The sequence below is a fragment of the Penicillium samsonianum genome (genome assembly GCF_028829775.1).
Source record: "Penicillium samsonianum strain IBT 33392 chromosome Unknown utg000003l_segment0_segment0, whole genome shotgun sequence".
Lineage (NCBI taxonomy): Eukaryota > Fungi > Ascomycota > Eurotiomycetes > Eurotiales > Aspergillaceae > Penicillium > Penicillium samsonianum.
Window position 1 is genome coordinate 3974710 of NW_026643261.1, and position 27985 is coordinate 4002694.

A 27985-nucleotide genomic window follows, 5' to 3' on the forward strand; every position below is an offset into this window, starting at 1 on the left:
GTATCGGAATAAATCCCATGCGAGTTGCCCAAACGAACGTTGAAAGAAGTCTAGAGTTGCAGTAAGAAGAAATTCAAAAAGAGGCAGCTAGACTTGTGGTCTTGAACCGTTGACACCGTCTGTTCCATCCGGGGTCGTGGGCAGAACATGTCAAGTATCGTCAACTAGGTTGCGATCATCGGCTGCTGCATGGAGGGGAATGCATTGTTGCACATATAGTGCTCGAGATGCTTGGCACAGTAGGTGCAGCCGCACGATGAACCATGACCCGTCCAGAGACTCTGTGCGAATGGCAGGCCGTACGCCGGAGTGTGGTGGTAGGATGGGGGCTGGGATCGAGGTGCGGGATGAGCCATGTACTGTGAGGGTGCGTTCCAGCCTCGCGAGTAGGGCGGAGGCGGGTTAGCGTAACCCCAAGGGCCAACCGAGTAGTAGTCGGGGGTAGTGGGGCCGCTGGAAAGGGCAGAGGGGGGCGAGTATTCGGACGCGGTCGGGTTGAGCCAGGAGTTCTCAATTTGGGAGCTGCGCTGGTACTGCGGCGGGATGGGGCCTTCGGGGGACATAAGCGGCTTGTTGACAGCCTGGCCGCGGATCACGTTGGTCTCGAGAGGCGCCAGAGTCTGGCGAGACTCCTGAGCCCGAGCTGTTGCCTTGGCCCGCCAGGTATCCCAGTGCGCGCGCCACGAGGCGAAACCATCCTGCTTGTCGTAGATGCGGTCGTGAATCTTCCAGTCGAAGGCGAAAAGCCATTCCAATTCCACGTGGTTCAACTCAGCAACGGGGATGTTGCTGACCTCAGCCCAGGATTTGTTCTGGAAGGTGTTGTCATCAAGGAACTTGCTGCCTAACAGAAGAGCCACGGTCAACATGCGATAGACCTGGCTACTGTCTGTCTTGGTGAAGGCGCGTTGGGCAGACAACAGGCGCACACGGCTGGCCAGATAGAAGAGACCGAGCAGGATGGTAGAACTTGGGAGGCGTGTCGAGGACAAAATCTGGAAGACGTATTTCCGAAACTGGGGGGGAACCGAAGATCCTGGGTAGATGCTTCGCACGAGGTCAATATCTGCAATGGTGATGTTGGTCTCAAACAAATCATACATTCCCTGAGCCATCTCTGCCACAAAGTCGGACATGCGATCCATCTCATAATCCAGGTGAGCTGCAACACCTCCAGTTGCCTTCTCCTCCTTGCGGGGTTGTTCGGGCTGCTGTTGCATCGGGGCGGCATCCTGTCGACGGTATTGAGGTGGCATCGTAGCATCCATGGGCGGAAGTTGGACGTTGCTGCGGATTGAGGGCAATCCAGTGCCAACCATGGGGTTGAACATGGGCTGCTGGTTCATCATGTGATGATCGCGAGCAGTGTTCATCGGATGGGCGGACTGGGGGTGGAGATTCATCGAAGTGGGTTTGGCGTAGCACAGAGACTGCGAGTACTGTTCGATGAACTCATTGCCACTTTGGTGGTAGCGAGGAGGGAATCCTGCGTGACCAACCGGGTAGAATGATGGTTCTTCCATACGGCCACCGTTGACATGGGGAGGCGTAGGCAGGCCATGGTGGCCTGGGACGAAGAAGGACGGCATCTTGAGAAGGTGAGGCGCGGTTACCAGTTCAGGGTGGGGAGCTAGACGTATTCTATTGCCAGCAGGTGAGGAATCAGCACACGAGGCCTCCGGGGTAGGCAAATGCCAGATGGACCGAGAGACAAGAGTTAAAAGAAACAAGGATACGAACCGTCTACTCCACCAGATCCTGATTCTGGGGGGAGGAAAAGGAGAAGAGCAGTGCTCGGCGAGCGGATCGCTCTGTCGTATTCCTGGGAGGCAGTCTCTAGTTGAATGACATTGAGGTGCGTTCAAAGATCCAACGGAAAAATGACGGGTAAATAAGAATTGGAAAGAGCGTGGTGAACGGTGAACGAGACACAGTCCTCGCTTGGAGTGTCGAAATGACGCAGCCTGGGAGGGAAGGTGATAGATCACAATCCAGTCAATTCAAGGTGCTTTGAGAGGCGAATAACCAGGTCGAAGCGAAGCGGAAGAGCCCACGCAGAAGTGTGAACTGAACGCGCTGGGAGAACGAAGAGCACGGTGGAAGAAAAATAAATTTCCCACGCGTAGACGCAAACCTCACAGAATGAGGTGATCAACGACACTTAGTGAAAAGCTCGTTGACACGGGAGAAGATTGATACAGAAAAGAGGTTGAGAAGAAGGATGAAGAGGAGAAAAGTGTATAGGGGCGTTGTGTGGGAAAAGGCCGTTGGGTTGCCCCGGTAATTTTACATGTATTTGGTATACAGTGAAGGAGTCACTTGGCCCACATATGGAAATTCTAAATTTAAGAAAAAGTTGTTTCGCACATGGTGTCTCTACTAGTATGAGATAAATTAGGCTCCTACCTACAATCTATGAATAATGATTGAATACGAATTTAGCATTATATTCAGTTCTTGTTAGGTTTTCTTAATTCTCTTTTTTTTCCTTCTTTTTTTTCCTTACTCTTTTTTGGCTACAAAAATCTATCCGGTGATTTCCATGAGTTTGGAACGTGCACAGTGCAGGTATTATAGTTGTAATTGTATCGTAAGGTTGTCCATAATAGTAAAGAAAAAAGGCCCTAGACCCTTAAGGCAAATCCGGTGATGCAACGCCCGTGTCACTGGTTCTCACTCGTATTGTATTTGAGCTTTGGCAGAAAAAAAAAAAAAAAAACTAAAAAAAGGTTACTCCACTTAATATGGACTTTTCGGGCCAGGGTTCTTAGTAAGCTCAGTTATATTTCAACCTTGGAAGGTTTCAATTCTTTTTTTAAATTGAATACGGAGTAGTGAATAGTAAATAGTAAATGCGAAATATCCTATATTAAGTGGCTACCATTGTTATATCTATAAAAATTACCCTGTAAACATCCAATGTCGCATTCCCTCCGTTGCTCAGTCTACAACCCCCCCCTACGTAGTGCTACCTGCCGGAAGTGTTCATCCGGACTCTTCCATACCCACTCCCCAAACGTACTCCAAATATGTACAACTACGGAGTATAGTCAACAAACTAACAACCTTGGAACATTTGAACCTCACAGCTGTCGCGGGTCATTCACTCCATGCTATCCCTCGATATGCAATCACACGCACCCATTACCCCGTACAACCAAGCAAGGGCAACCAAGACCATGCATCTGACAAGCACTCCATCTGACAAGCACTCTCCCTACCTCTTCTCTCTGGTCTTTCTGACATGTCAGACACAGTTTAACTGGCCACCTAGGAAGACACCCGGGCTCTGACTCACCGTAGACAACTCCGCCCTCAGCGATGGACCTGGATGTTGATCCCTGCAGTCTGCATCCCAATACGGAGTAGCGTCATGCTGCATGGGCAAGTTATCAGGTACTCCGTACATGTACTTACTCCTGGAGGCAAAGACAGTGTCTTGACCTGTATTTATCTGAGGCGCTGACAGTCCTGCTATATTTATGTGCCTATCTGCTTAAAAGGCGCATACATCTCTGCGTGCCAATAAAAAGTCCCGCATATATATTGAACTCATTTCTCTGACAGGGGGTCTAGAAATACATTATTAATCTTTAAATACTTAAAATACTTAAATACAACAGGCACCAAAGACCGTGCGTACTAATAAATTCTAGAAAAAACAAAGTCCCTCGGACCTCGTGCCTTGCCATGCTCCATTTTCGATGCAGTTCCTCCGATTCTTTCAAGGTACCACGATCTAACTGTACATACAGTACCTGCCTACATACCTTGTACTACTGATGAGATGGTTCTAGTCGATATAGACGATTAAATACACCAAGAACTGAACCTACAGAACAAAAAGAAGACAAAAACCGGATAGCAGGACCAACGATGCCCGACCGGCTACATTCGGCAGCTTTTTCCCTGAAATAAAAAAAACATCTCCATATTTTCTAGCTGCACTATGTGATTCGAATACAACTTAGGGAAACCCAAACTGTAATTCCCCCAAACTCCGTAAATCAAGGGGAAAATCGGAAAAACCAGGCGGCAAAACACCCCTCCTTTTATCTGAGGGCGGGGGAGGCGAATAAGAGGACACAAGTACACACTAATCCATGATGTTGTACTCCGTACAAGATTAATAGTTAATGACCTCAAAAACACTATAGCATTTGTCATAATTATGGTCTATGATTTTTTGTTTCTTACTATTTCTATTTTGGGTTCTTCTTACATATGCCTATATTGTATATAGCTGAAGTATAGGTGGCCTGTCTACCTATGTGATTGGTATTCTACGCCCAGCTGAGCGTTTGCGCTTTTACATCAGGCGCCAAGGTCATGCCTGGATCAAAAAAATAAGGAAAAAATAGGATTCACAAGTTGGAGGGTTCACTACACTGCCTCTAAATGGGCTGTGACAAGGCCGCCAATGAAGAGAATATTGAGAGGCAACCAATTAGACAGGCGCATACAAAGGCCTTTCAGTAAAACAGAGGAATATCACTGATCTTCAAAGATTCCAAATATGTTGCAAAACAAAACTATAAGACTTCTATTGAATGGGACTATGTGAACTGACTCTAAGGATTGTTCATGTCTTTGTTTGGGCTTTGAAAGCTTAAGTTCGTGCTTCTGCGTGAAGTCAAATATAGAAGGAGCTTTACACAATGTATTATATGACTATAGACTCGATCCCCGAGAAAATGCCAAAATCCATTATACCCCATATCAAGAATATACAATGAAAGAGATATGTACTCAAAGGAAAAGCGCGAGAGCGGCGATAGCACCAAGTGCAGACAAGACGCCGGAAACAGTGAAGGATGAAGCACCATTGAACACAGGCGATGCACTTGCTGAGCTGCTGCTTTCGGTAGTAGAACCCGAGCCTGTGCCTGTACCTGCACCTGCGATAGTATGAGAGGAGGCTGTGACGGGGGAAACCTTGGCCGTGGCTGAGTGGATGCCGGTGAAGTTTGAAGGTGTAGCTGAGCTAATGTGTGTGCGAGTGATGCCGGGCAGGCTGGAGAGGTGGCCGGCATTGTTACCAGAGGGGACGCTAGAGCTAGAGCCAGGGCCGGTCGAACCTTCACCTTCACCCTCGCCCGCTGACACTCCGGAACTAGGGCCATTTCCACTAACGTGAGAAACACTAGTCTCACCAACAACACCACCCTCGGTAGTAGCGGTGCCTGTGGCGGTGATAACAGAGTAAGCAGTCGAAGTCCTTGTCTCAGTGCCAACGACCATAGTGGTTGTCTGCACAGGGACAGACGATGTATGCACTGCGCCAGGTGCCGTGGTGGTCATGGCAGTGTTGATGGGGACTGAAGTGGTACCGGCAACGACGGTTTCGGTCGTGACGTGTGTTGTCTGGTCGCGAGCTGGGCAGCCAGTTACTGTTGCTGGACACTGGGTTAGGGTGACGGTTCTGGTTGAGAGGATTGTTGAGATTGTGTAGTCGTTGCCGTTGCCAGATGGGCCGGTAGGGCTGAATCCCGCGGTAGTGGTCGTTGCATCTTCAACAGGGCAGACGGTGGTCGAGACAACGATAGTCTCGGTTGTGATGTGAGTTGTCTTGTCGGTGAGTGGGCAGTTGGTGACAGTCGAGGGACAGGCTGTGATAGTCGCAGTGCGGGTGGTGAAGACAGTAGAGGTTGTCATATCCGGCGTAGGGGCTCCTACTGGGGAGGAGCTAGTGGGGTCCACGGACGTAGGGATTGTAAGTGCGGTGGACTCGGAAGATGCTGGGGCTCCAGGGGTTGAGGCTGAGGCCTCGATGGCACTGCTGGAAGCGGGATTTACGGGCCCAGTGATAGTGGTTGTCAAGGTGATAGGGCCTACGGTGCTACTTGGCGAGACTGAGGAGATGTTCGATGAAGATTCCGATCCCTCAGAACTGGAATGGCCAGACGAGGAGAGAGAAGAAGCGAGCGGAGTGCTGGTAGCTACAGGCGAAACTGATGGGGTCTTGGTAGGGACCGAGGCGCTGGTCGAGACGGATGAACCACATCTCTTCTCGAACGAGATGTTGTTCACATCCACTGTTGCGCCCGATATCGTCGCATCAGGGCAATTAATCAGGATGAACATGTCGACTTCTGAGCTAACAGCCGTCCATTGCTTAGAGATGGTCTTCCAGGAACCGGCTGTGAGAGTGCTGGTGCCGACATCTGCGCCATTGAGTAGGAGATTCACGGTACAGGTTGTACTATCAACGCCTGAGCCAGCTGTCTGGCGGAAATCGAAAGAGACAGTATAACTCTCTTCCGCAACGGCGCCGGTAACTGTCTGGGCCAACAGGGTCTGTGATTGGATGGCTTCGGCACTCAGATGCCTATCACAAAAGGCAAGTCAGTTCGCACTCTGCAAGAATCTTTTGCCCGTACATATGGTTAGGTGGACACGAACAGGTATCCATCAACAGCGACACCGCCATTGGGCGGCAGGACAGCCCACACACTGTCATCGAGATCAATAGACTCAAAAGCCACATCCTCAATCAAGTTCTCAGAACCACAACCCGAGGGCGGAGCTGGAGAGGGAGTCGCTAGAGTAGGCACGGTGATGGTGAGTACAACAGCCGGAAGAACGTGGGCAAGCCACATCAAATGGCTTTGGACCATCATTCTTATATAGAATCTAGCGAATGTAAACGAACGGACGGGTGAGTAAACACCACGGAAGGTAGCAAAAAGGACGTAATTTTGGATGAGTAAGTGAGTAAACCAAAATGAGGATATCGCGAGCTTTTAGCCCAAATCTCTAAATGGTAATCTCCCCCATAGGGTTGGAAAGTCTAGATGCGCTGTGGTTGTACCTTTTGCCATCGGCTTGTGGCGTTAACGCTCCACTTGGAAAATAAGCTGGCAATTTGAAGCGATGATTGTTTCATTCAAGACAAGGCAATTGGTTCCTGCATGATCTTGGCTGACTTAATTGAGGAATCAGGTAACTACACATCAAATGAGCGCCCAGAATCGTGTTGTTCTTGTTGTTCTTCCACTTAGGACTTGGGGTCTCAGGTAAATTACGGACGGGGCATGGCTGTTTTTCTTGCTGTCTACTATGTAGGGTTCTCGGGGAAATCGGGCTTATTGCTAGACGATATATTGCTCAATTTACATTCCTCAAATCACAGGAAATTCATGAAATAACTGACACCAGGGAATTAAATGGGGCGATCAGGGGAGCCACTCGGACTATCTAGCCACGTTTTGATGCCTCCGATCGGCGCTATACCAGTAGCCGAGCTTTCCTAACCCTTTTTACATATGTATATTTCCTAAACCGGCATGGGTCATTCAATAAACTGGTCTATTCTTGTAAATGTGCGCTATGGCCCATCTCTAACCGAGAAATCCAAGACATGCCATGATTTGAAGGCATTGCATTGCACAAGAAAAAAGATGGGGAATGCGAGATCTCGAAGTTATAGACTGTCAACACCCAAACACACCTCGATGACAGCCTGGCTGTCCCTATATATGCTATCCAGCCCCCAAACGCCCAGAAAACACAAACAGATCGGATAGAGAGCGAACAAAGGCGAACGCTTGCTGTACTAATGACACACAATGCACTCGAATGACAAAAGACAAGACAAGAAATGCTAAGAGAGGAAAATAAAGCTCTGAAGTCATCACATCATATATATCATACTTACTCTACGCAAGAGACGTGGGCAAGAAACAAAAGAAGAATAAAAAGACGCGTATAAACAGCCACGATCAAACAGTGCCGTATAGGTTACGCCCTACGCCCAACAGAGCCTGTCCCTCTTGCGGGACCGAAGATTCTCCTGAGTCCCTCCGAGGCGAAGCAGAGGGGATCCAGCCGCGCATCCAGCCGTGAACATGCCTCCAGCGACCGCGACCGCGCTTTTGGTCATCCCCATCGCCGCTGATGAAACTCTCGTCATCCTCGTGCTCTGGACCATCGCCATACATGAGAAACTGAACGCCCATGAACCCGTCCAGTCCCAATACACCGAAGGCACCGAGGAAAAATGGGGTAGCACGTCCGATCCATTCCAATCGGTCATTGCCGTGGTTATCGGCCCAGCCGCCGCCGCCGTATGGAGAGAAATCGGACCAAGCATTCGGGTTGGTGAGCAACGAGCTGGAGTAGAACAGGTTCCCACAGAAGGCGGCCATGAAGAGTAATGGGGAGAGACCTTCGGTGCTCTTGCGCTGGTAGTTCTTGTATAGCTGTGGAGGGCGTGAGCCGAGATACAGGATTGTTGACATCCAGGAGAAGACGCGGCCGATGATCTCGAAGATGGCTTCCCGCGGTGCTTCGGAAATGGGAGGATGAGGCTTATCGGTGGGAGCAGCGTTGGCGAGTACGGCACAGAGGAGTGATGCCATGAGCATCGTCCGGGGCAGTGCGAATGGCGGGCTCTGCGCGCTGCTCCCCATCCTCACGGATCGACGCGAGGAGCTCAATTTCTCGTTTGAGTATGAGGCTGTTTGCCCATGGATCGAGTTGAGTACTGACCCGGCCGGGAAGCCCACATCCTTGGCCTCGGAGTGCTTGTTGTCCATGTTGATGGGAGCTGGGGTCTGAGGGTCTGAGTCGTGGCCTGGAGGAGGCACGCCTTGAATGATGTCTCGACGAGACGAGTCATGCGAGTGTGACAGGTTGTTATACGAATCATTTTGGCGGGCTTTGTAATGGGTGTACCAGAAGAACTGGAATACCAGAGTGATGTCAACCAAGACGTAATAACTGGCAATCACGACCTGCCACCCTGCCTGCCGGGTGTATAGCGCTCCAACGAGATTGCTCGCATCACCAAGACACCAGATTACCAAGAAAAATATCGATAAGCCTGACGTCGATTGCACTTGGAAGTTCTTATAAATCTGAGGTAGTTGTGCGAAAAGCCATGAGACTATGCTGAGGGTCCCAAGAACGGAAGAGATCGCCGCAAGAGGAGTGGGGATGCAGATGTGGAGGTGCGAGGAGACGGCGGTCAGGAAGAGCGAGGTCGGTTCACAGTGATCAGGAAGTGTCCCAGAGAGGAGGTTCTGAAATAACGGAGGAGACATGGTCTATCAATGAAGGTGTCTTCGATAGATATAGTGGCTTGGTACAGCCTCAAGTAGACTCGCGTGGGACCGTGGGCATCAAAGTATGGGGTAAAGGCGATAAGCGAATCCGATGTAAACGAGATGAATAAGAGAGGATGTATACTCTAAGTCTAATAGAGCTAAAAGAGCGGGCAATCTTGGAAAGAGGAAGTAATAAGTAAGTGAACAAAAGCAGGAACTGGAGAGAACAGCACTGGGGGTCATTCTGGAGTGTCACGAGAGCTGAATCGCCTTATCGAGTTCATCGGGGCAGATCGGATGACTCATGTGATAAGCATAAATGGGCGTATCAGGGCTTCTCTAAGCTTCCAAGGTTGGAATGCAGGGTGCTGCATTTAGGTAACACAACATTATTATGTTGTACCGTGTAGGCCATGATGCCTATCATAAGGATTAATTTAGTTAGTCAATGCTATATATGTACATGTAAGCTACCCCGCATACTCTTCCAAGATTTTACATCGCCCCATAGATAACTTGGAAGTCGAAATGACACATCTCAAGCCCATTCTATAAGCCAAAATGAGCACCAGAAGAAGAAGAAGAAGAAGCTATAAGTCCAGTTAAAAAAAAATCTATATAACTGTGCCAAACGCTTACACACCTACCGGGGGTTCAATATTTCCAGAAATTAGGTATCTTTTGTATGACTTACCCATACAAAGGGTACTTAGGCACCATGTAAATTTTTTGAGCCCTCGAACTAGCTAAAGCAAGAGAAAAAGTACAAATATATAATAAAGGTCTAGCTTAATTGTTCTAATGCTAGTATTGATTATCGATGTCTAATGTGTAAGAAGGGTGATATTTAAAAAAGACACTATATATAAAATTTATATGTAGAAACATACGGAGTACTAGATGCTTTCTTTCTTATAGTATGCTTTGATCTTTCTTACCGAAGTTTGATTAAATGAAATAGACCTCCTTCACTCCGTACAAGTCTTCTTGTATCTGAAGGGACAATAAAATTGATATTATGCCTGTGATATACACAAGTATCTTTTGTATGGGCGTGTCATACAAAAGATACCTACTTTTAAATATTGTGTTTACTGAAAATATTGTGTTCGCTAGGGCGCACCAACACCAGGTATGGTGGTGTTGGGCACTTGGAATGGTTATATAAAAGAGACACTAATCCCTCTTAGAACGAAATATCTAAAGCTCAAAATATTTCTCCTCAAGGTCTCATGAAGGCTGGTTATTAGTCTAGCTCCCATCAGTATTCTAGGTCTATATCTTTTCAACCCCAACCAGACTGAAAGCCTAATATGATAACTACTAGCTGAGTTGGTGCAAGCAAAAGCTATCAAAGCGAATGCTATAGCAGCTAGCGGCTCGGAAAAGGAACTATAGTGAAGCTAGTACATATAGAGTTTGATCATCAGGTTATTATCTGGTTAGGGCATGTTGTTACGAGATTAGTTACAATTAGCCCTATAAATCGCAGTGGGTTAATACTCCATATAATAGGGGCATGCCAATGAGAGACCTGTTGGAAAGCCAATGGCCTGGTTTAGTATTGACCGAGGATCGTTTTCTTGCTTGCCAATACTTTGCCATGCAGATCGATGCAGATCAACACTTCTCTCCTGAGAAAATTCCGGTACTCTGGCTGGTAGTTTGACATGTATAAGGCCCTTTGCCCACCTCTGGATGATCTTCCTTTCCTCGTACCTTCATCTACTCAAGCTGCTATACTCTTTGTGAGTTCTCTCACGTTCACTCTTTTTTGCTGTTATCAGCGTCCATTCTTTTATCACTCTCATCAATATTAATCACGCCGCTTTCTCTTAATACTTAACTTATAATTTCTACATTTATTCCGACAATATGAAGCAATCTATTATCACTTCCCTTGTGGCTCTTGCCGCCTCTTGCTCTGTAAGTGGAACTTCCACCATTTCGGATTGCAATTGGATATGAAGCTAATAATATATGTCTTGCATAGGGTGTCCAGGCTACCGAGAGCTTGATCAGCTTGCCTGTTGGCCTCTGTGCTGGCATCCTTGGAGATGCTGAGTGCAAGCAGCAGAGCACCACCAACGGCCTCATCAACGTCCCCGTTAACGCCTGTGTGGCTGCTCTTGGCCAGGCGAAGTGTGACCAGGCCAGTTCCTCCAGCAGCGACAGCGAGTCCTTGATCAATGTGCCGATCAACGTTTGCCTTGCTGTCCTCGGCGAGGTCCACTGCAAGCAGAGCTCTGATTCCAACGGCGGCCTGATCAACATTCCCATTAACCTTTGCCTGGCAGTTCTGGGTGAGGCTGATTGCCAGGATGGATCTACTTCCTCCTCTGCTACCCCCGTCCCTTCTGTGACTGGATCTTCCATTCCCACCTCGGCGGCTGCCACCACTGCTCCCTGGACCGCCCCTGCTGTCACAAGTGCTCCTTCGTCCCCTGCTGTCGGTGTCTCCTCTATGTCCCCTATCTCTTCTGGCAGCCCTCGTCCTTCCGGTGTCTCTGCTGGACGCTCCTCTTCCGCTAGAGCCTCCTCTGCTATCACCGTGACTGTTACTCGGACCAAGACTGTCTGTGCCGCTACCTCGGCCTGCGCCGCTGCTACCTCCGCTGGTGCTAAGTCTTCTTCCCTGCGCCGTGTCACTCCTACCACTGCCACTGGCCCTGCCTCCACTGGTGCCTGGACCACTGCTACTCCCAGCTCTGTTCCCTTCAACGCTGCTGGACGTTCCACCGTCTCCGGTGTTGCAGTTGTTCTCGGCGCCATCGTCGTTGCTGCTCTGCAGATCTAGATGACACTTTAAGCTTGCAAAGATACCCATAACAGCGAAACTTGTTGGTGGCTATTTGTATTTTTCCGGGTGATTTTGAGCTACCATTGACAATTATATTTCTCTTGGTGTTAGACATCTGACTCCATCTTAAATTTACATTTCTTTTAATGGTTTATACCAGATTACCTTTAAGAACCGTACTATGATATATGTACTCTGTACCATCATCAATCAAGCATCCCAAGAATCAATTCGAGGATCGACCTCAACAACAATCATCCCCTGATTGCAATTCCCACTGAACCTTTTGTTGCTTCACTTGACTAGGCAAGGATGACACCATTCTGGACATACCCGCGCACAGATCGCCGGAATCGCATTACTTCGCGGAGGCATGAGACGCCAAAACAGTATCTGCATATAACCAGTGAGCAAAGACGTAATCAAATCAGAACGAGGATGTTGCGACCGTACATAGCGGCCAGCATAAATGGACCCGTGACGGTTATGTAGACATATTCACCCAATCCGGCACCCAAAGAGATTATAGTACGAATGTAGCTTATGATTGAAAGAATATCAAGAGAGGCATTGAGTAGCGGATGAAAAATGACTTCTCTGCGGAGCAGGACAAGATGAATTGAGGCCCAAACCAATGGCAGGAAATTCTAGATAATATTAGCCACTCAAGTTCTCAACCAACTCAAAAGAGGTCATTACCACAAGTATGAAAAACCCCCACGATGCTCCCACGGCCAGCAAATAGAAGGGTGAGACGGAGCTAGCGACTATGCACGCCACTCGCAGCCATTTTGATGTTGTCCAATATTCGTCATCAAATCGCGTAGGAAAATGGATAGACATTTTTGAAAGACGAAGAACGATGGGAATAAACAGCAGATATTTGGGTTGAAAGATGAATTAGTCTGGAAGCGAATTTGGGGATTATAGCTTGGGCCAGAGCCGTATTCCGATATCACTCAACACTGCCTCTGGCCCCCATGGCCCCCATGGCCCCCTTGACCCCCTTATTGTTTCACCCAATACCCCTCTGCGCCTCTTTGCATATGCATATTTCGCACAGATAAAATAGTTCTATTAATAGTATTGCTATATAAAGGAAATTCGTAAATATTCATCGGGAATTGTAGAAGAGCCTCGCCGTTCACGCTATCAACGGCCCGCCCCCGGATTTATAATTGGCGTCCATCGATTCACTTGTGATTCTGGACTAATTATGCATCTCGTCACACATGGGGTGAATTAATAATAAGTCCGCTTACCTCCCAACCTTACAACACGACTAGGGTGGCAATGCTATATGTGACCCCCGCAAGTCGGAAGCTTGAGCTGCACATTATCTGACCCTTCAAATTTTGTGAGGCAGTAATGACCCTGCAATCTCTTATTAGTAGTTTGCATGCGACATCTCCCCCATTGCTAGACTGATAATATGGCTTAGGGATGCTTGAACGTGCGAGATATTAAAGCCAGGCACTTTCACTCAAATTCCACGTCCATTAAGCTTCAATGCTCGCATGGACTATCTTATAGTCCTGTTGCCAGAACCGGTCATAAGTAAGACGGGCATAATGTGTCAGCCCAGGTATCTTCGTATGCTTGTGGCATGAGACGATAATGAACACCCTCGAAGCACAAGTCTATGTGACCAAGTGATGTTAAAGCAATTCTGTTGTATTGGAGGTTTGAACCCATCGGCGGCCATTCTTTTATAAGTGATTTCTTAATCTATTTGGGGTAATAGACAAAGGCGGTCCTCATCGCACAGATTAGTTGGCGTTTGTATTCGATCTACCTTAAAATTATCGTGTTTCATTCCAATTGACCTGAGAGATTCGGTGGTCCCATCCCTCTTATCTAGTTACAGTCATGTTGTCTTGCTATCCTTATTGTCTTCGAGTTATTCGATCATGGTACGACCCCTCAGGTCAGTCATGTAAATTTAAACCAGAAATGTCTTGCGTTCCATTGCCCAATTATCATGCCACTCCGCACTACTCAAATCACGCGGCCTCAAATAATGCAATGAGACGAGTTGATAGGCACGTAAACCCCGCAAAGACCAGGAAGGTTCTCTGGTTCGGGTAGGTCATTGGACAATGGTGCCCGCAGGTGTCGGCGGTCGTACCACTCGTGGACAACCTGTCGACGAATGTAGAATGAATTACATCACCACAAGCATTCCCCGCATTCTGGGGTAATATATAAACTATTTAAAGAGTTGACATTTCTGAATTGCATTCCAGGAGTTTCAATTCTACATACAATTATACATACAATTATTCAATTATCGCAATTACTTCACAGATTTCCACTATGGACAATATGGACAAGTACAATTCTCAGTGGGTCTCGTTCCACATTCGGGACCACATCAAAGATGGGGAGATCCTAGTGCAGAACACTGTCATTGAAGGGTATTTATGATTCCAGGGATTTACCAGATCTCTACTAACATCTGGCAGCGGCGAGTTTGCCGACCCCAACGACCGCCGCAAGTCGCTCACTGAAGAGGAGATCGACGAGATCAAGATCTCCCCTGATGGCGTTGGCGAGATCGGTGCTAGCAGCCGTCGCGGTAGTGAGGGCCGCCTGGACTTATTTCATGACAATGACAAGATTTGCGAGCTCCACTGGGAAAACCGTGGTGGAGAGTACGCCAACTTGGTTGAGGTGTTGGACAAGAGCGACAAGTACACCATCCAGCATGGAGGATGGAGTGCTGAGGCTGGTCCCTTGGGACATGTCTTTGTCGACGTCGAGGAGAAGAAGAGATAATTGCGCTCCACAGGCTGCACCAACTCCCTACTTGGGCGTTGGAGAGCGAAAAGCGTTGCGGTCCGTGGAGCATAAGTGGCAATATTTGGCGGGGAAAGTTGGATGTATTCTCAATACCGTAAACAAACCCAAAAATACCAAAAACAATGCAAAATTTCGAAAATCAGTGCCGTTCTCCGTTCCCAATTCCAATTCCAATACTTAAGCAATTTATATATGTATTTTTTACGTATGTATTTTATGGAGCAGCGAAGCAGTTTTAAAGAGCTACCCATCGAGATACACAGCATTTTCTGGGAAGAGGACTTCATGATGCCGAACACGAGGAACCAGTTGTATAGTAGCTGGATTTGGGTTGGCTTGGGCTCTAAGTCCTATCTGACCATTTTGTAAATAGATTATGTAGTATACCAATATAGCCCTGGAAAGAATTAACCCTTGAACAGGCAGCTAAGAGTGCCTTCCACAAACCAGGCCTTATCTTTCCTCCAGCCGTGGACGATCAAATCTCTTCCCAACTTCACCACCTCCTCAATTTGCTTTTGAGTGCCCCATCCAGGGACTCTACTTCCCATGGAAATCAGGTGCACACCAACATGGATCACAGTGCGGAATGCCATTTCATCGCTGAGGGTCCCATATCCCTCCAAGAACCCTTGAATAATCCACACTCCACCGTCCACATTCTTGAACAGCTTTGTTTCGTACAGCTCAGCAATCATCTGGCCCAAGTCTAATGCTCGGCTTCCAACCTGCGACAGTTCCCAATCAACAATGAACATAGTCGTCTCAGATTCATCAGTGAGAGGAACGTTTGGAAGAAGAACACTAAAAATTACGTCAGTAACCTGGGTCAGTTCATGGAGTCTAGATCCAAGAGAGCATACTTTCCAGTCCAGAAGTCACCGTGAATAATTCCATATCCATTATCATGGTCCTGTCGCTCAAGCTCTGCTGCAGCGAGGTCACGAATTTTCTCGAAAATATCACGATCCTGCTCTAGGATACCGGGGAAATTTTCAATAGTGTTCATCAGCAAAGTATAGTTCACCCAGAACTTCAAATCTTTCATGACTTTGTTCTCGCCAAGAACTTTCCTAGATTCCATTTGCTGTTCCTCGGCCGCCCAATGGTGAAACAATCTCAGCCAGGATCCAAGGGCGCTGCCCAGGGCTCGCCCTGAGGATTCGGACAAGTCATGAGAAACCTCTGAGAGAAGGAAGTTCTTTAGGTCGATTGAATTTGGAAGATCTTCCAACACCTGGGTGTCTGTTTCCCGATTAAAGTCTAATAAGCGCGGTGTCTTGACGGCTATTTTGTCACTTGTATACATTGCTAGGCCATCGAGAGCTTGAAGAATGGCTTCCTCGAAGTGCTAATTTGATATCAGTATAGTCCGAAGTAGGATCATTCAATGGAGTACAACTAACGCATCTCGTGACATCGATTTTAAAATCTGGGTTAGAGGCCGAGTGATCTTTGGTGTGCTTGATGATGATCGATTGTCCAGTTGAGGTAAGTGTGCCTCGATAGACAAAGTTGGCTGTGCCTCCAGAGAGGCGCGTGAGCGAGGAGCATGCGAAGGGAGTGGGGGAGAGTTGCTGTGCAATTTTATCCCGTGTGTGATCCCGCTCATTTGTATTTGCCATATTGTATGCCTTTTTTTGGGTGAAGGTTGTGAAAGATTTAAAAGATGGGTGTTCATACGAGTGTTTCCTCTGGGCCTATGCGCTAGTACATATACGGTCCCCGCATTTACGGTGGAGATATTTAGCTCGCCCCTTGCACAACGATACCTGATCTACATATATTAATAGTTCATCCTACCCAGGCATAGAAAAGCAGAAAACCTGGGCACTGTGTTACGATGAGATGGTGACTAGTAAGGATGATGTTATTCTGCTACTCCTATAACTAGACTACCGAGGTCACATGAGTCGGTCTGGAAGGAACTGAAAATAGCTACAAACAAGAAAGAAGGGGATTTTCAGAAGAGAACTTGCTTGATGGGGCCAGTCCTAATGTAGTCCAGGACTGTAGAGATAGTTTGCTCCCTCTCCCTCTCTCTCACTTTCCCCCAAGTCTCTCGTTGATAGCCAATACAGCCGTATTGATCTCTCTTGATAGCTCCGCTAGGACTTATCACGCGCCCCATATGACGGGGAGGTCCTTTGCCATCCCAAGCATCGGAAGAAGATCCTTCAAGATGGCTGCCGGCGGGGTTTTACAGTCGGAATTATCCTGAGTCCGATACCGCTGTAGCCATAGGTGCGGTTAGATGGTATTTCTTGCTGCCAAAGCCACCAGAGACGATCTATTTGTGTATGGTGCAGGAAGAAAATCGGGTCTGAATATGGAAAAGTAAAGCCAGTGGGGAGTAATTGTTGGGAAATTGTCAAGGTTGAGTCTTACCATTCGGTGATGTCGCGGAGGACCTGTCTCCCCCAATGGCAGAATGGACGGCACCATGAGGACCTGATTCAAGCGTGGTTCGGTATGAATCATAGTTCCGCAGCTTGAAAATCTTTTTTAACAATATTGGGAGTATATGCACGCCCCAGCATGTTGGCAACATATTCAGTCAGTGTATGCTGTATACGAAATATGCTTAATCACTACGCCAATCTATTAGTACTTAACATCTATGTTGTATCAACAATATTTGAAGCTTTTTATGTAATAACGTTGACGGTAACTAGCCTTTAACTATATAGCACTTAGAAAGTTATATATAGATCATGGCTAGAAGCCAATTATAAAGCTCTCTCTATGACCGATCATGTTCGTCTAATGTGAATAATGTAGCTCGCCATATTGTTATAATTCCTTGTTCTATAATGACCGGCTTTCAGCGGGTTGAAGTGACAAATCACAGACCATATGAATCAAGAGTGGGACCCTGTAGGCAACAGGCTACTAGTGGCCTCTTGAAGCATCTTCACTACTCCTTCATGGTTTTGGTTAGATGCCAGCTCAAGAGCGCTACCATGAAGACCACCTGAAGCTTGAACATCTGCATCGGCTTCTAGTAGTATTTTTACCACCGTTCCAAGGCCCTGGGATGATGCGGCCTGGAGTGCAGAGCCATATTCTCCACCAGGGGCATTGACATCGGCGCCTTCCTTTAGCAACAGCCGCACCAATGCCCCACGGTCTATAAGAAATGCATCTAGAAGCGGATTGCGCATTCCAGAATCCACAGCAGAAAGATCCTTAGGGAACATTGATAGCACAGCCTCGCTTATTCTTTTGAGCATCGTCTCATCCCAAAGGTATGCATCGAAGGAAGCAACCTGTAGTGCATTGCTATTCTGCGGAAGAACTGGCACACCCTGTGAAAGCATAGCCCTTACTATCTGTTGCACACCTTCTGCCATAGATTCACGAGTGCCAAATGATGCGGCCTGAAGAGCGTTGCCAAATCTTCCACCAGAAGCGTTGACATCGGCCCCTTTATCAAGCAAGTATTTAACCAGCTCAATATGGCCCACAAGGGAGGCAGCCTGGAGTGCACTACCAAGTCTTCCACTGGAGGCATTGACATCGGCACCATGATCGACCAGTATCTGCACTGCTGCCATATGGCCTCCAAGAGAAGCACTGCCGAGGGCAGTGCCGAATTGACCATCTTCGGCATTGATGTCGGCTCCAGACTTTAGAAGAACCTGCAGGACGTTTGTATGTCCACCAAATGAGGCAGCGTAGAAGGCATTGCCGAATATTCCACCGCGGGAATTGATGCTTGCACTTTTGTCCAGTAATGTCTGCACTATTTTGCTGTGGCCCGCACTAGATGCTGCAATCAGAGCATTGCCGTACTGACCAACTTGGTCGTTGATCTTCGACCCCTTGCGTAGCAGCATCGATACTAGCTCTCTGTTGCCATTGTAGGATGCTGCAATTAGAGAAGTGCCATATTCTCCACCATGGGCATTGACATTGATAGAATTGTTTGTGTTTGGCAACATCTGTTTCTCTGTCTCCTGCCGCTCAGGTAAGATTGCCTGTTCTGTGCTCGAAATCTTTTCCCCAATGTCAACATCAGGGCTTCCGTCTAGGAGAGTGCACACAACATCGATGTGGCCTTGTGATATCGCTGCTTGTAATGCGTTCCCATACCGTCCGCCAGGAGCGTTCACATCGTAGAACGTGACCAGCTCGGCTGCAATCTCGGCAAGCCCTAACAAACACGCATGGTACAAAGGTGTTGTATGGTTATCTGTAGCACCCGCGATGGCTGTAGCTCTCTTCCATGGGTGGCCCAGATCACGAAGTTGAATCCAAGTATCGAAGCAACCGCCCCGGTCCATAAAAAGCTCGACCACTAGTTTCTTGACGCCAGATCTTGGAGGGTCGGAACTTGTGTAGTGGTAGAGCCATTCCTTGGCAGCGTATGAAGCAAATGGAAACTCCATGAGCGTAACCTGGCTTTGTTCTCTCTGAGAAATCTTAGGGTCCAAAATATAGAGAAGACATGTTTGCGCAATCTCCATATGCGCAGAATTATGCTCTATCGCAAACATAGATACCTTTGGTTGCCGGCGGATTTTTTCTGACTCCAGGTACTCTCGCACAGAGAGGTGAGCTACTTGGATTATAATATACCCTTGAGCGAATAGACCTTTTTTCCAGGTAAGTTCGACCAAACAGCCAAACATGAAGTGGATAGTATCAATGTCTACTAGTCGCTGCTCAATATTAAGACGTGGATTTTGACCAAGATCCACTGCAAGTGCGTGAGTCAGCTCATTCACAGTCAGGGGTCGATTTGAGAGGCAAAGAATCCTCAAGATACGCCCTGCATCATTCGCTCCTGCCTTGGGAATTTTGCTCAGAATACCCTCGTATGCATCATCTAGAGAGCCAGGCAACGAGGAAAGCAATGTGTTTAATTGAGATAAACTTGCAGCCTGACCAATATGATCAAACAAGCAGTCAGCATACTTAAATCTAGAGACAAGATGGCTTAGTAGTCTTCAAACTTAATGCCCCAGTAGTACTTACGCGCTTTGGGCACGTTCTGAAATGAGATCCTGAATCTCACCGTGGCGTTCTTTGTATTTCTTGAGGATCGGATGGGTTTCAAGTCGGTGCCCAATATAGTTCGCAATGTCCTGCTGAATTGCAGCATTTTTCATGATCACTACCTCATCTTGCCGAGGCTTCAATGAATTACGAATGTTCAAGAAATCACGACTTGTGACTAGAAGGTGAAGACAAGGTAGGTTCCACTTCCGAATCATTTCGATGGTAGATAGTACGCCTGTCGTTTCCTCGGCAGTGATTTCATCCAAACCATCGATCAGAATGAAGATTTTCGAAAATTCTTCCATAATGGCATGAAGACAATTGCCGAGCACATCCCTTGTTAGATTTTGCTTCGAAGCATAAAGCTCTGTAAGCTGGGTGTGTCCATCATTCAACTTGTCAGAGAGTTGCCACAGTAGAGAGCGTAGCATACCACAGTCATCCTGCTGCGGTGATTGATTGAAGAAGAAGAAAAAGGCAACTCCTGTCTTGAGCTCATGGTACTTGCTCTGTCGCAGGTGATGATTTTGCAAATGATCAATAGCAGTAGCACACATGTGTGTCTTGCCACATCCTATAAATCCACGTGCCCAAAGAAAGGAAGGGCCCTTCTCTAGCCAACGAACAAAGAGCTTGTCATTGATAAACCACTGTCCTGTTTGTCCATGGTGTTTGCTCCGCGCAGTGATGTAAATAGAATCAAAGTCAGGAGTTCCAAACAAATCACGTAACTTAGCCTCCTGGCTGCTGCTGTAGTGTAGCCCTTGAAGATTGTAACTTAGAACGTCAAGCGCTTGCTTTAGAGGCACATATTTTCTCTCCACGTCATCCAAGAGGTTTGACCAAGTCTTGGGGCCGAGTTGAAAAACAAATCGAGAGGCATATCGGCGCACGGTAGCTCTGACAGATTCTTTGGTGTCGCTGTCGCAGACCTTCATCATTGTATTTAGTTTTTTCTGAAGCTCACCGAGGGTGTGTTGACTTCTTTTAACGGCGTCGGACATGAGATTTACTAAGTCATCCTCTTTGGGTTGGAATTTCCGCGACTCCAAGAAAGAAGCAAACTGCTGGAAAACGGCTAGGTGGAGTTCGAACGTCTTTTTCGTCTCAGTTGCATTTTTGTCCCATTCGCTCCAGTACGAGTAGCCCTTAATCAAGGACTGCGAGGTCCCAATGGCAGCAGTGACTAGCGCCACTGCTCCCGTCACAATAGAGAGCGGTTCAGCCATGTTGCGATGGCAAATGGCCGTAGACAAGTGCGTGGCTCGTTTCCTTTAGGCCGACCTCCAAGAGCACCTTGATCTGGACATATGTAAAGTGAATTGTGCCATGGTCTACCGTTAAGGGGGTCCCTGTATTTATCTTGCTGTAGAGCTCCACGGGACCTGGCAGAGTGCGCATGATAGGTCCTTCTTCTTCCCGTGTAGGGGTTCGACTTCATCCTGGCTCCTACCCAACCTGAGGGCCGTGCATTTCCTAATACCCTACCACCCCCTAAGTCTTCCCTACTATCCTTCTAGATCAGTATGCCTCGAGTAGCGATATTTTCGCCATAGTATGTCTTGAATCTATTTCTAGGTCTGGACAAAGTGTTGTCAAATTACAGTGTTTAGTGAACCACGAAACTGTCTGCGGTTCTACGAGTGTTTGTGGAATAATTTACCTTTGCTAATTTACCCTTGCCCTCTAGGTGATGTTTTTTGGTCCGAAGATATCCCGAAAGAAGAGAAGCCACATTTAGGCCAAACAGTTCGGCTGGGAAAATATAGCACTGACCATGATTCATAGCAACACATTCGTTGCCTAGAGACCATCCTTGTACCGACCTTTCAACAGAAAAGGAATAGTGGGACATATTCTAGACTGTGTTGATGCTGCGAAGTCGAGGATTAATAGAATCAAGATTCAATGCATTCGAACCAGCGAAATGCTTTGTGGCGCGCGAGGGGTACTTTCGCTCGCGCCCCGCGTTGGCACGCTTTAGGACACTAAGCACACCTTTGCCCTGAGCATCCATGGATACTTACCTATCCATGGATGTAGGTAAGCGAAGGGTGAGCTGAGCTGATAACTAAGCAGTCCTGAGTGCCCAGGTGCTCACATGCAGTGATCAATAGTATCCATGGATATTTAAGCACACGTGATGCTGTGATGACAAAAGTTTTAGTTAACTAACTAGTTAGTAAGAAGGGAGCTTAGGTAAATCGAGGTCCAGTGTAGCCATTTTCGACAGCCTATTTACCGTCAATTAGCGTTGTGGTGTTGTTTGAAACTACCTAGGTACCAAAAAGGGATGATCCAATTAAAGATACCATCCATGGATATAACTAGGTAATTACATTTCAAGACAAACCCGTGTTTATATAAGGGAAAACTAGGGCCCCGGGGGCAGCCCGGGAGGGCAACCCTAAGCATTGACCAACGCACCCTACTAAGAGGCAGGCAAGTTCCCCTGGTGTGAGTTCTCAAAGCTCGGGAGCACGCACTAAGCACTCACTGATCACGCACTACCCAGGTGAGCATGCAGTGAACTAGTCATCATTGATGTGACTACACCGAGGATGAGTCTGAGTCCGTGCTAACAACTACTCAGTGATCCTGAGCCTGAGCGCCCTCATAAAGGTGGCGGCAGCTCAGATAGGAAATGCCCCAGCCAGCAGACATTATCCTACAGGGCTGTCTATATTGTCGAATACTTTTCTCCATTTTAACCTCCTCCCTCACCACCATGGTTAAATTCTCCATTGAGAGACAAGTTGCATTGGAAATGCCGTGAAGGCATACCATTAGCGTGACAAAGCAAAAAAACCGCAGTATTGGCCCGGGAATTGACATTCCGTACCAGCTGCTTTGCAGACGAATCCTCAGCCCCGGTCCTCCCACCGTTTCTGGCAAAATTCTTGATCCTGTTCAAGAGAAAGAACTGGATCAGTGAATAATTTCCCTTGAGGCTGCCCATCCTCCTGCTACCCCTGGAATGGTAGGAGTCAAGGAAAATCGCGTGCTTGCTCGCGATGGAATCGAGATACAGGTTGGCCGCAACTGGCCTTACGGAATTATTGCTCATCGTCCTTCATAGCGGGCCCGACCTACAACGCCCATTGAGCGCACACAATAACTCTGCGCCAAACAGGGACCAAGTAAAGGCAAAGATTCGGAAGGCTATAGAATTACTCGAGAAAGTGGCTGAGTATCTAGATAAGTTCAACCCGAAGCCGCGAAAGCCGAGTAACTGGGGTCCTTACTACCGGTTGAACACAGGCGTAAGAAGTTACTCAATCTGAGGATTGAAGTCGCCAAATGCCTCCACGCCAGCAGCCCCGGAAACCAGTCTCTCGGCGTGTCTCCGCACCCGAGACTGAGGAATTGGATGAAGATTAAAGACGTGGACTCTCTGGCACGCCTATGACTGTTCTCACCACCAGAAAAGATACCACCAAACGAAAGAGAAGAGAGCAAATCCAGCATTAAAAGGGACAGGGTATGAGGCTGGTGTAGACGATACTATATGGGAGAACTGTGTCGTACGCCTAAGAGATCAAGGGACATCTACAGGTTATCACGTCGAGTTCAAGGAACCTCCTAGATATACATATTGAACCAAGTGACCGTGAATCGAAACTCTCATCACCTCCAGCTGACCGGTAAGATTATAAGGTCGTAACCATGAAGACTGGAATATGGTTTAATCGCCCTAGGTATTTCGTTTGCAAGTGAACATAATCAAATGTTCATTCCCTCATTACGCATAATCATCAAATTCAGTAAAAGATAGTCAACTATCAGGAAAGTCTGGATCCATTCGTAATTGTCGAAATGGAGTCTTCGTGGGAAAGTATACAAGGTGCCCATCAACCAGAGACTCCTCGAGACAAAAAGAAAATCATCAAAAGAAATCCATCAAGATAAGAATGCTGTCTCTAAACTGATACCAAGTCTCAAACAAAGGGAAGCATGTAACCCGGAAGCACACAACCTATATTCCATGGCAAAGGCTAGAATTGCAGCACGATAAAAGAAAGAGGGGAACAGAAGAAACCGTAGGCAAAAGAACACTGTCCGAAGTCGAGATCCGCTCAGTATTCATCCTCATGGCGGTGCCTCGAATGGCTGGTGTGATGAGAACTATGAGAGTGCCCGCTATGACCGCTATGTCTGCTATGACTACTGTGCCCCGAATGGCTCCGATGATCATGGTGGTGGTGGTGATGGTGGCGGTGACGGCGATGATGATCACTGTGATCATGTCCATGCTCATGTTCACTATCATCGTCATGTCTCTTGTGATCCTTCACTTTGTCCTCTATGAAGTTCCCAAGTAGGGCACCACCAATCGCACCCAGCAAGCCATGTTCCTTCTTATGACCGAGGTAATAGCCCGCCACGCCGCCAGCGAGCGAACCCCCGAGCCCACGGTCCATACCCCGGTTAGTGTCGGTGTCTGTATCGGAGCGCTGTTCGCCACTGCGCTGTGAATCTTCTGGCTCTGATACATGGACGGCGGGAGGGTGGGGACTTGCGGAGGGTGTGTACCGTGGTTGGTCGGCGGGATGGTCGTTGCTAGGGCTCAGTGTTAGTGTTGGTTCTCACAGCTGGGCATGTATCCCCCACTTACTAGTATCCTGCGTTCCCGGGGATTCTGTCTTGCGCATGCTGATATCCTGTCGGAGTCACTGGCCCGAGGTAGTCTGGCTGCCCTGCCGGCGTATAGCTTCTCTCCGTGGAGGATCCATATGGCTCGGGCGCAAGGTGGTATGAACTTTGCTGTGGAGCATAGGCCTGGCTTGTGTTTAGACTAGGCTGGTAAGGCTCCGGTCCGGGGTTGTATTGCTCTGATCCGGGGTTGTATTGCTCTGATCCGGGGTTATGGTATGGCTCTTGGTTTGCGTATGGCTCCTGGTGGCCATATGCCGGGTACTGAGGCTGATCCTCTGGGGGATAGTAGCCAACCCCGCCCGGCGTAGTTGAGTGTGAGTTGTAAGCGTTGTATGGGTCTGCCATGGTGATGCGACTACGTCAAGGAAATCCTGTCACATCAAGAATAGGAACACGAAATGGATTTTATGTACTTACGTATGTCAGACAGATGACTTGTGGGGGCCCTATACATCATGGTGCGGCTGACCTGCGCGCACGACCCTCGATCTTCCGCAGTAACTTCTAAGGTTCGGAATGCACCTATACTGATCACTTGCTTCTTTGCATACATATGTACATTTGAGGGGGTGTGTCTGCTAATATTTCTTTATTTTTTCTAGGAAAATATGTTCGGCAACTGATATTGTATTGAGATACAGTCCATTAACCTTGAATGACAAGATGTGAAAGGAAAAAAAATGAACACGGATGAGTCGGGGTATTCCAGTGAAAATCGAAGAAGATGGAAAGCATGGTGTAAATAGAGCTGGCCGTTAAGACGTTCAGGGTCACATCGCTCCCTGGGGCGATGGGAAAATGCAGAACAAGAATTTGCAAGCAGTGGCATCAAGATACAACACGGAAAGGAAAAAAAGTGAAGAAAGGACCGGCCAAAAGTGATGCGCCCAGCACATTCAAAAACATCCTGGCCTTCATCGCCATGCAAGGCGGACCGCCTATCAACACATGGCTTTGGTTTCAAAAGATTCATACACACTTGATTACACTGGTGGACTCTGAATGCCACGAGTCGAGGTCGAACTGTTAGTCCGCTGTGACATCCAGTTCACAAGCATGTCGTCAAGCTGATTGTTCATCTCCTTGAGTCTCTTGCTTTCCTCCTTGAATAGGCGACCGGTGATGGGGTGGTCAGGGCCAGCGGGAGGTACATTTGATTTGTCGTGGACAATAATAAACAAGTCGCGAATGTCGTTTTCTTCATCCATGTATGATCGTAGACTGGAGTCGCTCCACGTCGGGGTGTCCACAGAAAGGGTGCCCACTGAGGCAGGAGCAGCCGTGATACCCTTGAGGTAATTAACGTCCTGTCCGGGTGATGATGGTGGAGACGGTGGTGAGAGAGAGCGTACTTCTCGAGGAGAGGCATTATTCGTTGAGCCGCGTGCGCTCATAGGGGAATAAGCCTCCACGGGAGAAATATTGACAGGGGACTCCGACTCATCTCCAGCCACCAGCGTGGGGACGGATTTCTGGGGTGGAGATGTAACGGACGAGGGTCCAGCCGTTGTGCGGCCTGGATCATTGGGTCCTCTCCATTGAGCTTCACTAGATGGTCGATCAACAGGCGACTCCAGGGGGTCCATGGATTCGAGCGGAGTAGCGAAAGGGTCCTTGGAAGGACTCGATTGGCTAATAGGTGATTGTAACACAATTCCACAGTCTTCGTAGCTGCTTTCTCTTTCTTCTTGCAGCGGCACCTGTCGAATGCTCTTGCTGCCCTGACTCTGGTTAATGGCCTCGTTGCCCCTAGCGAACTCGGCCATCGTAGGGTCAAGGACTGGATCAACCTTCATGATTCCTGGGGGCTGCTTGTGTAGCTTGTTGTTCGAGTTTTTCTGGGGCTTAGAGGGCCGCTGTTGTTCAGGGGACACAGACTTCGATGAGATGGACTCCATCGAGGTCTTGGGTTGGGGTGATGTGCGGAATGCTGACTCTGCAGGAGACCTCTCTGGGTCGTCAATGTCATCTTTGCTCTTCTTGCGTTTGAATAACCCGCTGAGCATTCCAGGTTTCTTGTCTTTTCGCTTCTTCTCCTCTTTCTCTTTGATTTTGTCTTGCGAGTTAGAGCCCTTTTCGATGGATTCAAAGCTTCCACGAGGCTGCACCAAAACGTCAGCCAACTGATCTTTGGATAAACTCACGATGGAAAACATACCTCTTTCCATTCAGCCAAGGTGTTTGTGCCGTTTTCATCGCGAATATCGCGCAGGAGATTTGGTGTGAGAGAAATCTTCTTGGGCTCGGCCGTGTCGTCTTTGAAGAAGGAATCGGTATTCCGTACAGTGCCATTTCTGGATCTACTGACGGTGGGTTCTGCTTTGTAAAAGTGAGTTCCAAATACGATCCGAGAGCAGTTGAGTTGAGTGTGTTTACCTTCGGCCTCAAAGAACTCTTCACTAGATGGGCGTCGATCAGAGCTTGAACGCTGCAAATCTTGCTTCTCTGCACCGTTGGCATCGGCATGCTCTGCGGAGTTTTCTTTCTGGGCTTTGGGCCTAAGAGGTTCCACGACAATATCTTCAGCTTGCTCTTGCACGTCTTCCTCTTCTCCGTCCAGAGTCTCGTCATCGTTGAAAAAGTCGCCGTGTTCGGAATCATCGTCCGTTGAGTAGTCGACGTCGGAGGCGTCGATGTACGTTGGGGCCCCGAAGTTGACGGTCTTCGCATTCCGACGGCGCATGGCCTTTTTCAGAGGATTCTTCGACTTTTCGTTATTGTCGCCCAACATGGTCGCAGACAGATCCACGTTTCTGTGTTTATTCAATCTGGCAAGCCTTTCGGTTGGTGTTTCGATATGTTCCGCAGGGAGGTAACCAATGCTGCCATCCTTCACCACGCGCACAAGCCACCAGTAGCTGTTGCTGTCGTCGAGAAGAACCATAGTATCACCCTTTGCGGCATTTGCTTGCCCATCTACCGTAGCGACGAAGTTGTGAAGCGCATATACAAACTCAAAATCGATATCCTCTGTATAACATCAGCTGATGCCCGATTAATGCCTATAACCCCCAAGAGTCCGTACCATCATCGATAGAGGGCGAACTGGAGATTTTGTCCATATCATCGTCCATCATATCATCGCTTTCGCCGTCCGCCAGGTCACCATCTTCATGGTCGTAGTGATTTTCATCCTCATCGTCTTCCTCGTCATCTCGTTCTCGGTACATCTCCTTGTCACCGCGGTATTCGTGATTTTTGCCCGGTCCGCCGTTTATCTCCGCTTGCGAATCTTGTTCGGCATGGCGAATAGAAAGTTCTTGATGGGGAGCAGGCCGGCCGCTCCCAAGAGGATCTGGATGTTCGGGTTGTTTGGTGTGATCTTTGGCGGAAGGGGTATCGTGATCTTGAAGGTCCAAGGTATCTAGAGGTGGCGGTCAACACCTTCAACTTCGAGTCAATTGGCCTCGCGCCCCATAAATATTTGACCTACCAGCTCGGATCATCTGAGGCCTAGTCATGTTGCAGTGTAAAGGAGTGTGGTATCAAGAGCAATTGGATTGAAACAAGTCGTGAGCGCAAGGAGTGACTAGCGATCCAGGAGTATGGAAGTTTGAAGACAAGCGCGGGACAAAAGCAATGCGCGAGCCTCCAAATTTCCTGTAACCAAGTAATACACGAATACTAGACAGTAAAAAAAAAGTCGACCGGGGTCGCGAGCACTTGACGAATTGGT

The 27985-nt window shown here is 48.0% G+C and overlaps 10 protein-coding genes across 10 annotated transcripts; 2 read left to right on the top strand and 8 right to left on the bottom strand.

Moving 5' to 3' along the window:
- Nucleotides 1-164: 164 nt before the first annotated feature.
- On the bottom strand, nt 165-1589 carry N7471_005112 (uncharacterized protein; the record flags this gene model as incomplete). The annotated part of the gene is made up of 1 exon (XM_057277831.1): nt 165-1589. One exon carries the CDS (start codon nt 1587-1589, stop codon nt 165-167), a length of 1425 nt encoding a protein of 474 aa, XP_057137441.1.
- A 3160-nt stretch (nt 1590-4749) lies between these two features.
- N7471_005113 (uncharacterized protein) lies at nt 4750-6620 on the bottom strand (the record flags this gene model as incomplete). Its single annotated transcript, XM_057277832.1, has 2 exons — nt 4750-6328; nt 6403-6620. The coding sequence occupies 2 exons, from the start codon at nt 6618-6620 to the stop codon at nt 4750-4752; spliced, it is 1797 nt and encodes a 598-aa protein (XP_057137442.1).
- Nucleotides 6621-7721: 1101 nt separating this feature from the next.
- On the bottom strand, nt 7722-9044 carry N7471_005114 (PQ-loop repeat-containing protein; the record flags this gene model as incomplete). Its single annotated transcript, XM_057277833.1, has 1 exon — nt 7722-9044. The coding sequence occupies one exon, from the start codon at nt 9042-9044 to the stop codon at nt 7722-7724; it is 1323 nt and encodes a 440-aa protein (XP_057137443.1).
- Nucleotides 9045-10922: 1878 nt separating this feature from the next.
- On the top strand, nt 10923-11844 carry N7471_005115 (uncharacterized protein; the record flags this gene model as incomplete). Its single annotated transcript, XM_057277834.1, has 2 exons — nt 10923-10973; nt 11041-11844. 2 exons carry the CDS (start codon nt 10923-10925, stop codon nt 11842-11844), a joined length of 855 nt encoding a protein of 284 aa, XP_057137444.1.
- A 305-nt stretch (nt 11845-12149) lies between these two features.
- N7471_005116 (uncharacterized protein) lies at nt 12150-12690 on the bottom strand (the record flags this gene model as incomplete). The annotated part of the gene is made up of 3 exons (XM_057277835.1): nt 12150-12240; nt 12301-12494; nt 12547-12690. The coding sequence occupies 3 exons, from the start codon at nt 12688-12690 to the stop codon at nt 12150-12152; spliced, it is 429 nt and encodes a 142-aa protein (XP_057137445.1).
- A 1254-nt stretch (nt 12691-13944) lies between these two features.
- N7471_005117 (aegerolysin family protein) lies at nt 13945-14791 on the top strand. The gene is made up of 2 exons (XM_057277836.1): nt 13945-14264; nt 14313-14791. The coding sequence occupies exons 1-2, from the start codon at nt 14164-14166 to the stop codon at nt 14623-14625; spliced, it is 414 nt and encodes a 137-aa protein (XP_057137446.1). The 5' UTR covers nt 13945-14163; the 3' UTR covers nt 14626-14791.
- A 265-nt stretch (nt 14792-15056) lies between these two features.
- On the bottom strand, nt 15057-16274 carry N7471_005118 (uncharacterized protein; the record flags this gene model as incomplete). Its single annotated transcript, XM_057277837.1, has 3 exons — nt 15057-15453; nt 15513-16000; nt 16056-16274. The coding sequence occupies 3 exons, from the start codon at nt 16272-16274 to the stop codon at nt 15057-15059; spliced, it is 1104 nt and encodes a 367-aa protein (XP_057137447.1).
- Nucleotides 16275-17510: 1236 nt separating this feature from the next.
- N7471_005119 (ankyrin repeat domain-containing protein) lies at nt 17511-20882 on the bottom strand (the record flags this gene model as incomplete). The annotated part of the gene is made up of 2 exons (XM_057277838.1): nt 17511-19575; nt 19630-20882. The coding sequence occupies 2 exons, from the start codon at nt 20880-20882 to the stop codon at nt 17511-17513; spliced, it is 3318 nt and encodes a 1105-aa protein (XP_057137448.1).
- A 2444-nt stretch (nt 20883-23326) lies between these two features.
- Nucleotides 23327-24654, bottom strand: N7471_005120 (uncharacterized protein; the record flags this gene model as incomplete). The annotated part of the gene is made up of 2 exons (XM_057277839.1): nt 23327-24213; nt 24269-24654. 2 exons carry the CDS (start codon nt 24652-24654, stop codon nt 23730-23732), a joined length of 870 nt encoding a protein of 289 aa, XP_057137449.1. The 3' UTR covers nt 23327-23729.
- Nucleotides 24655-25292: 638 nt separating this feature from the next.
- N7471_005121 (SH3 domain-containing protein) lies at nt 25293-27770 on the bottom strand (the record flags this gene model as incomplete). The annotated part of the gene is made up of 5 exons (XM_057277840.1): nt 25293-26411; nt 26468-26625; nt 26686-27279; nt 27335-27673; nt 27743-27770. The coding sequence occupies 5 exons, from the start codon at nt 27768-27770 to the stop codon at nt 25293-25295; spliced, it is 2238 nt and encodes a 745-aa protein (XP_057137450.1).
- Nucleotides 27771-27985: the final 215 nt, after the last annotated feature.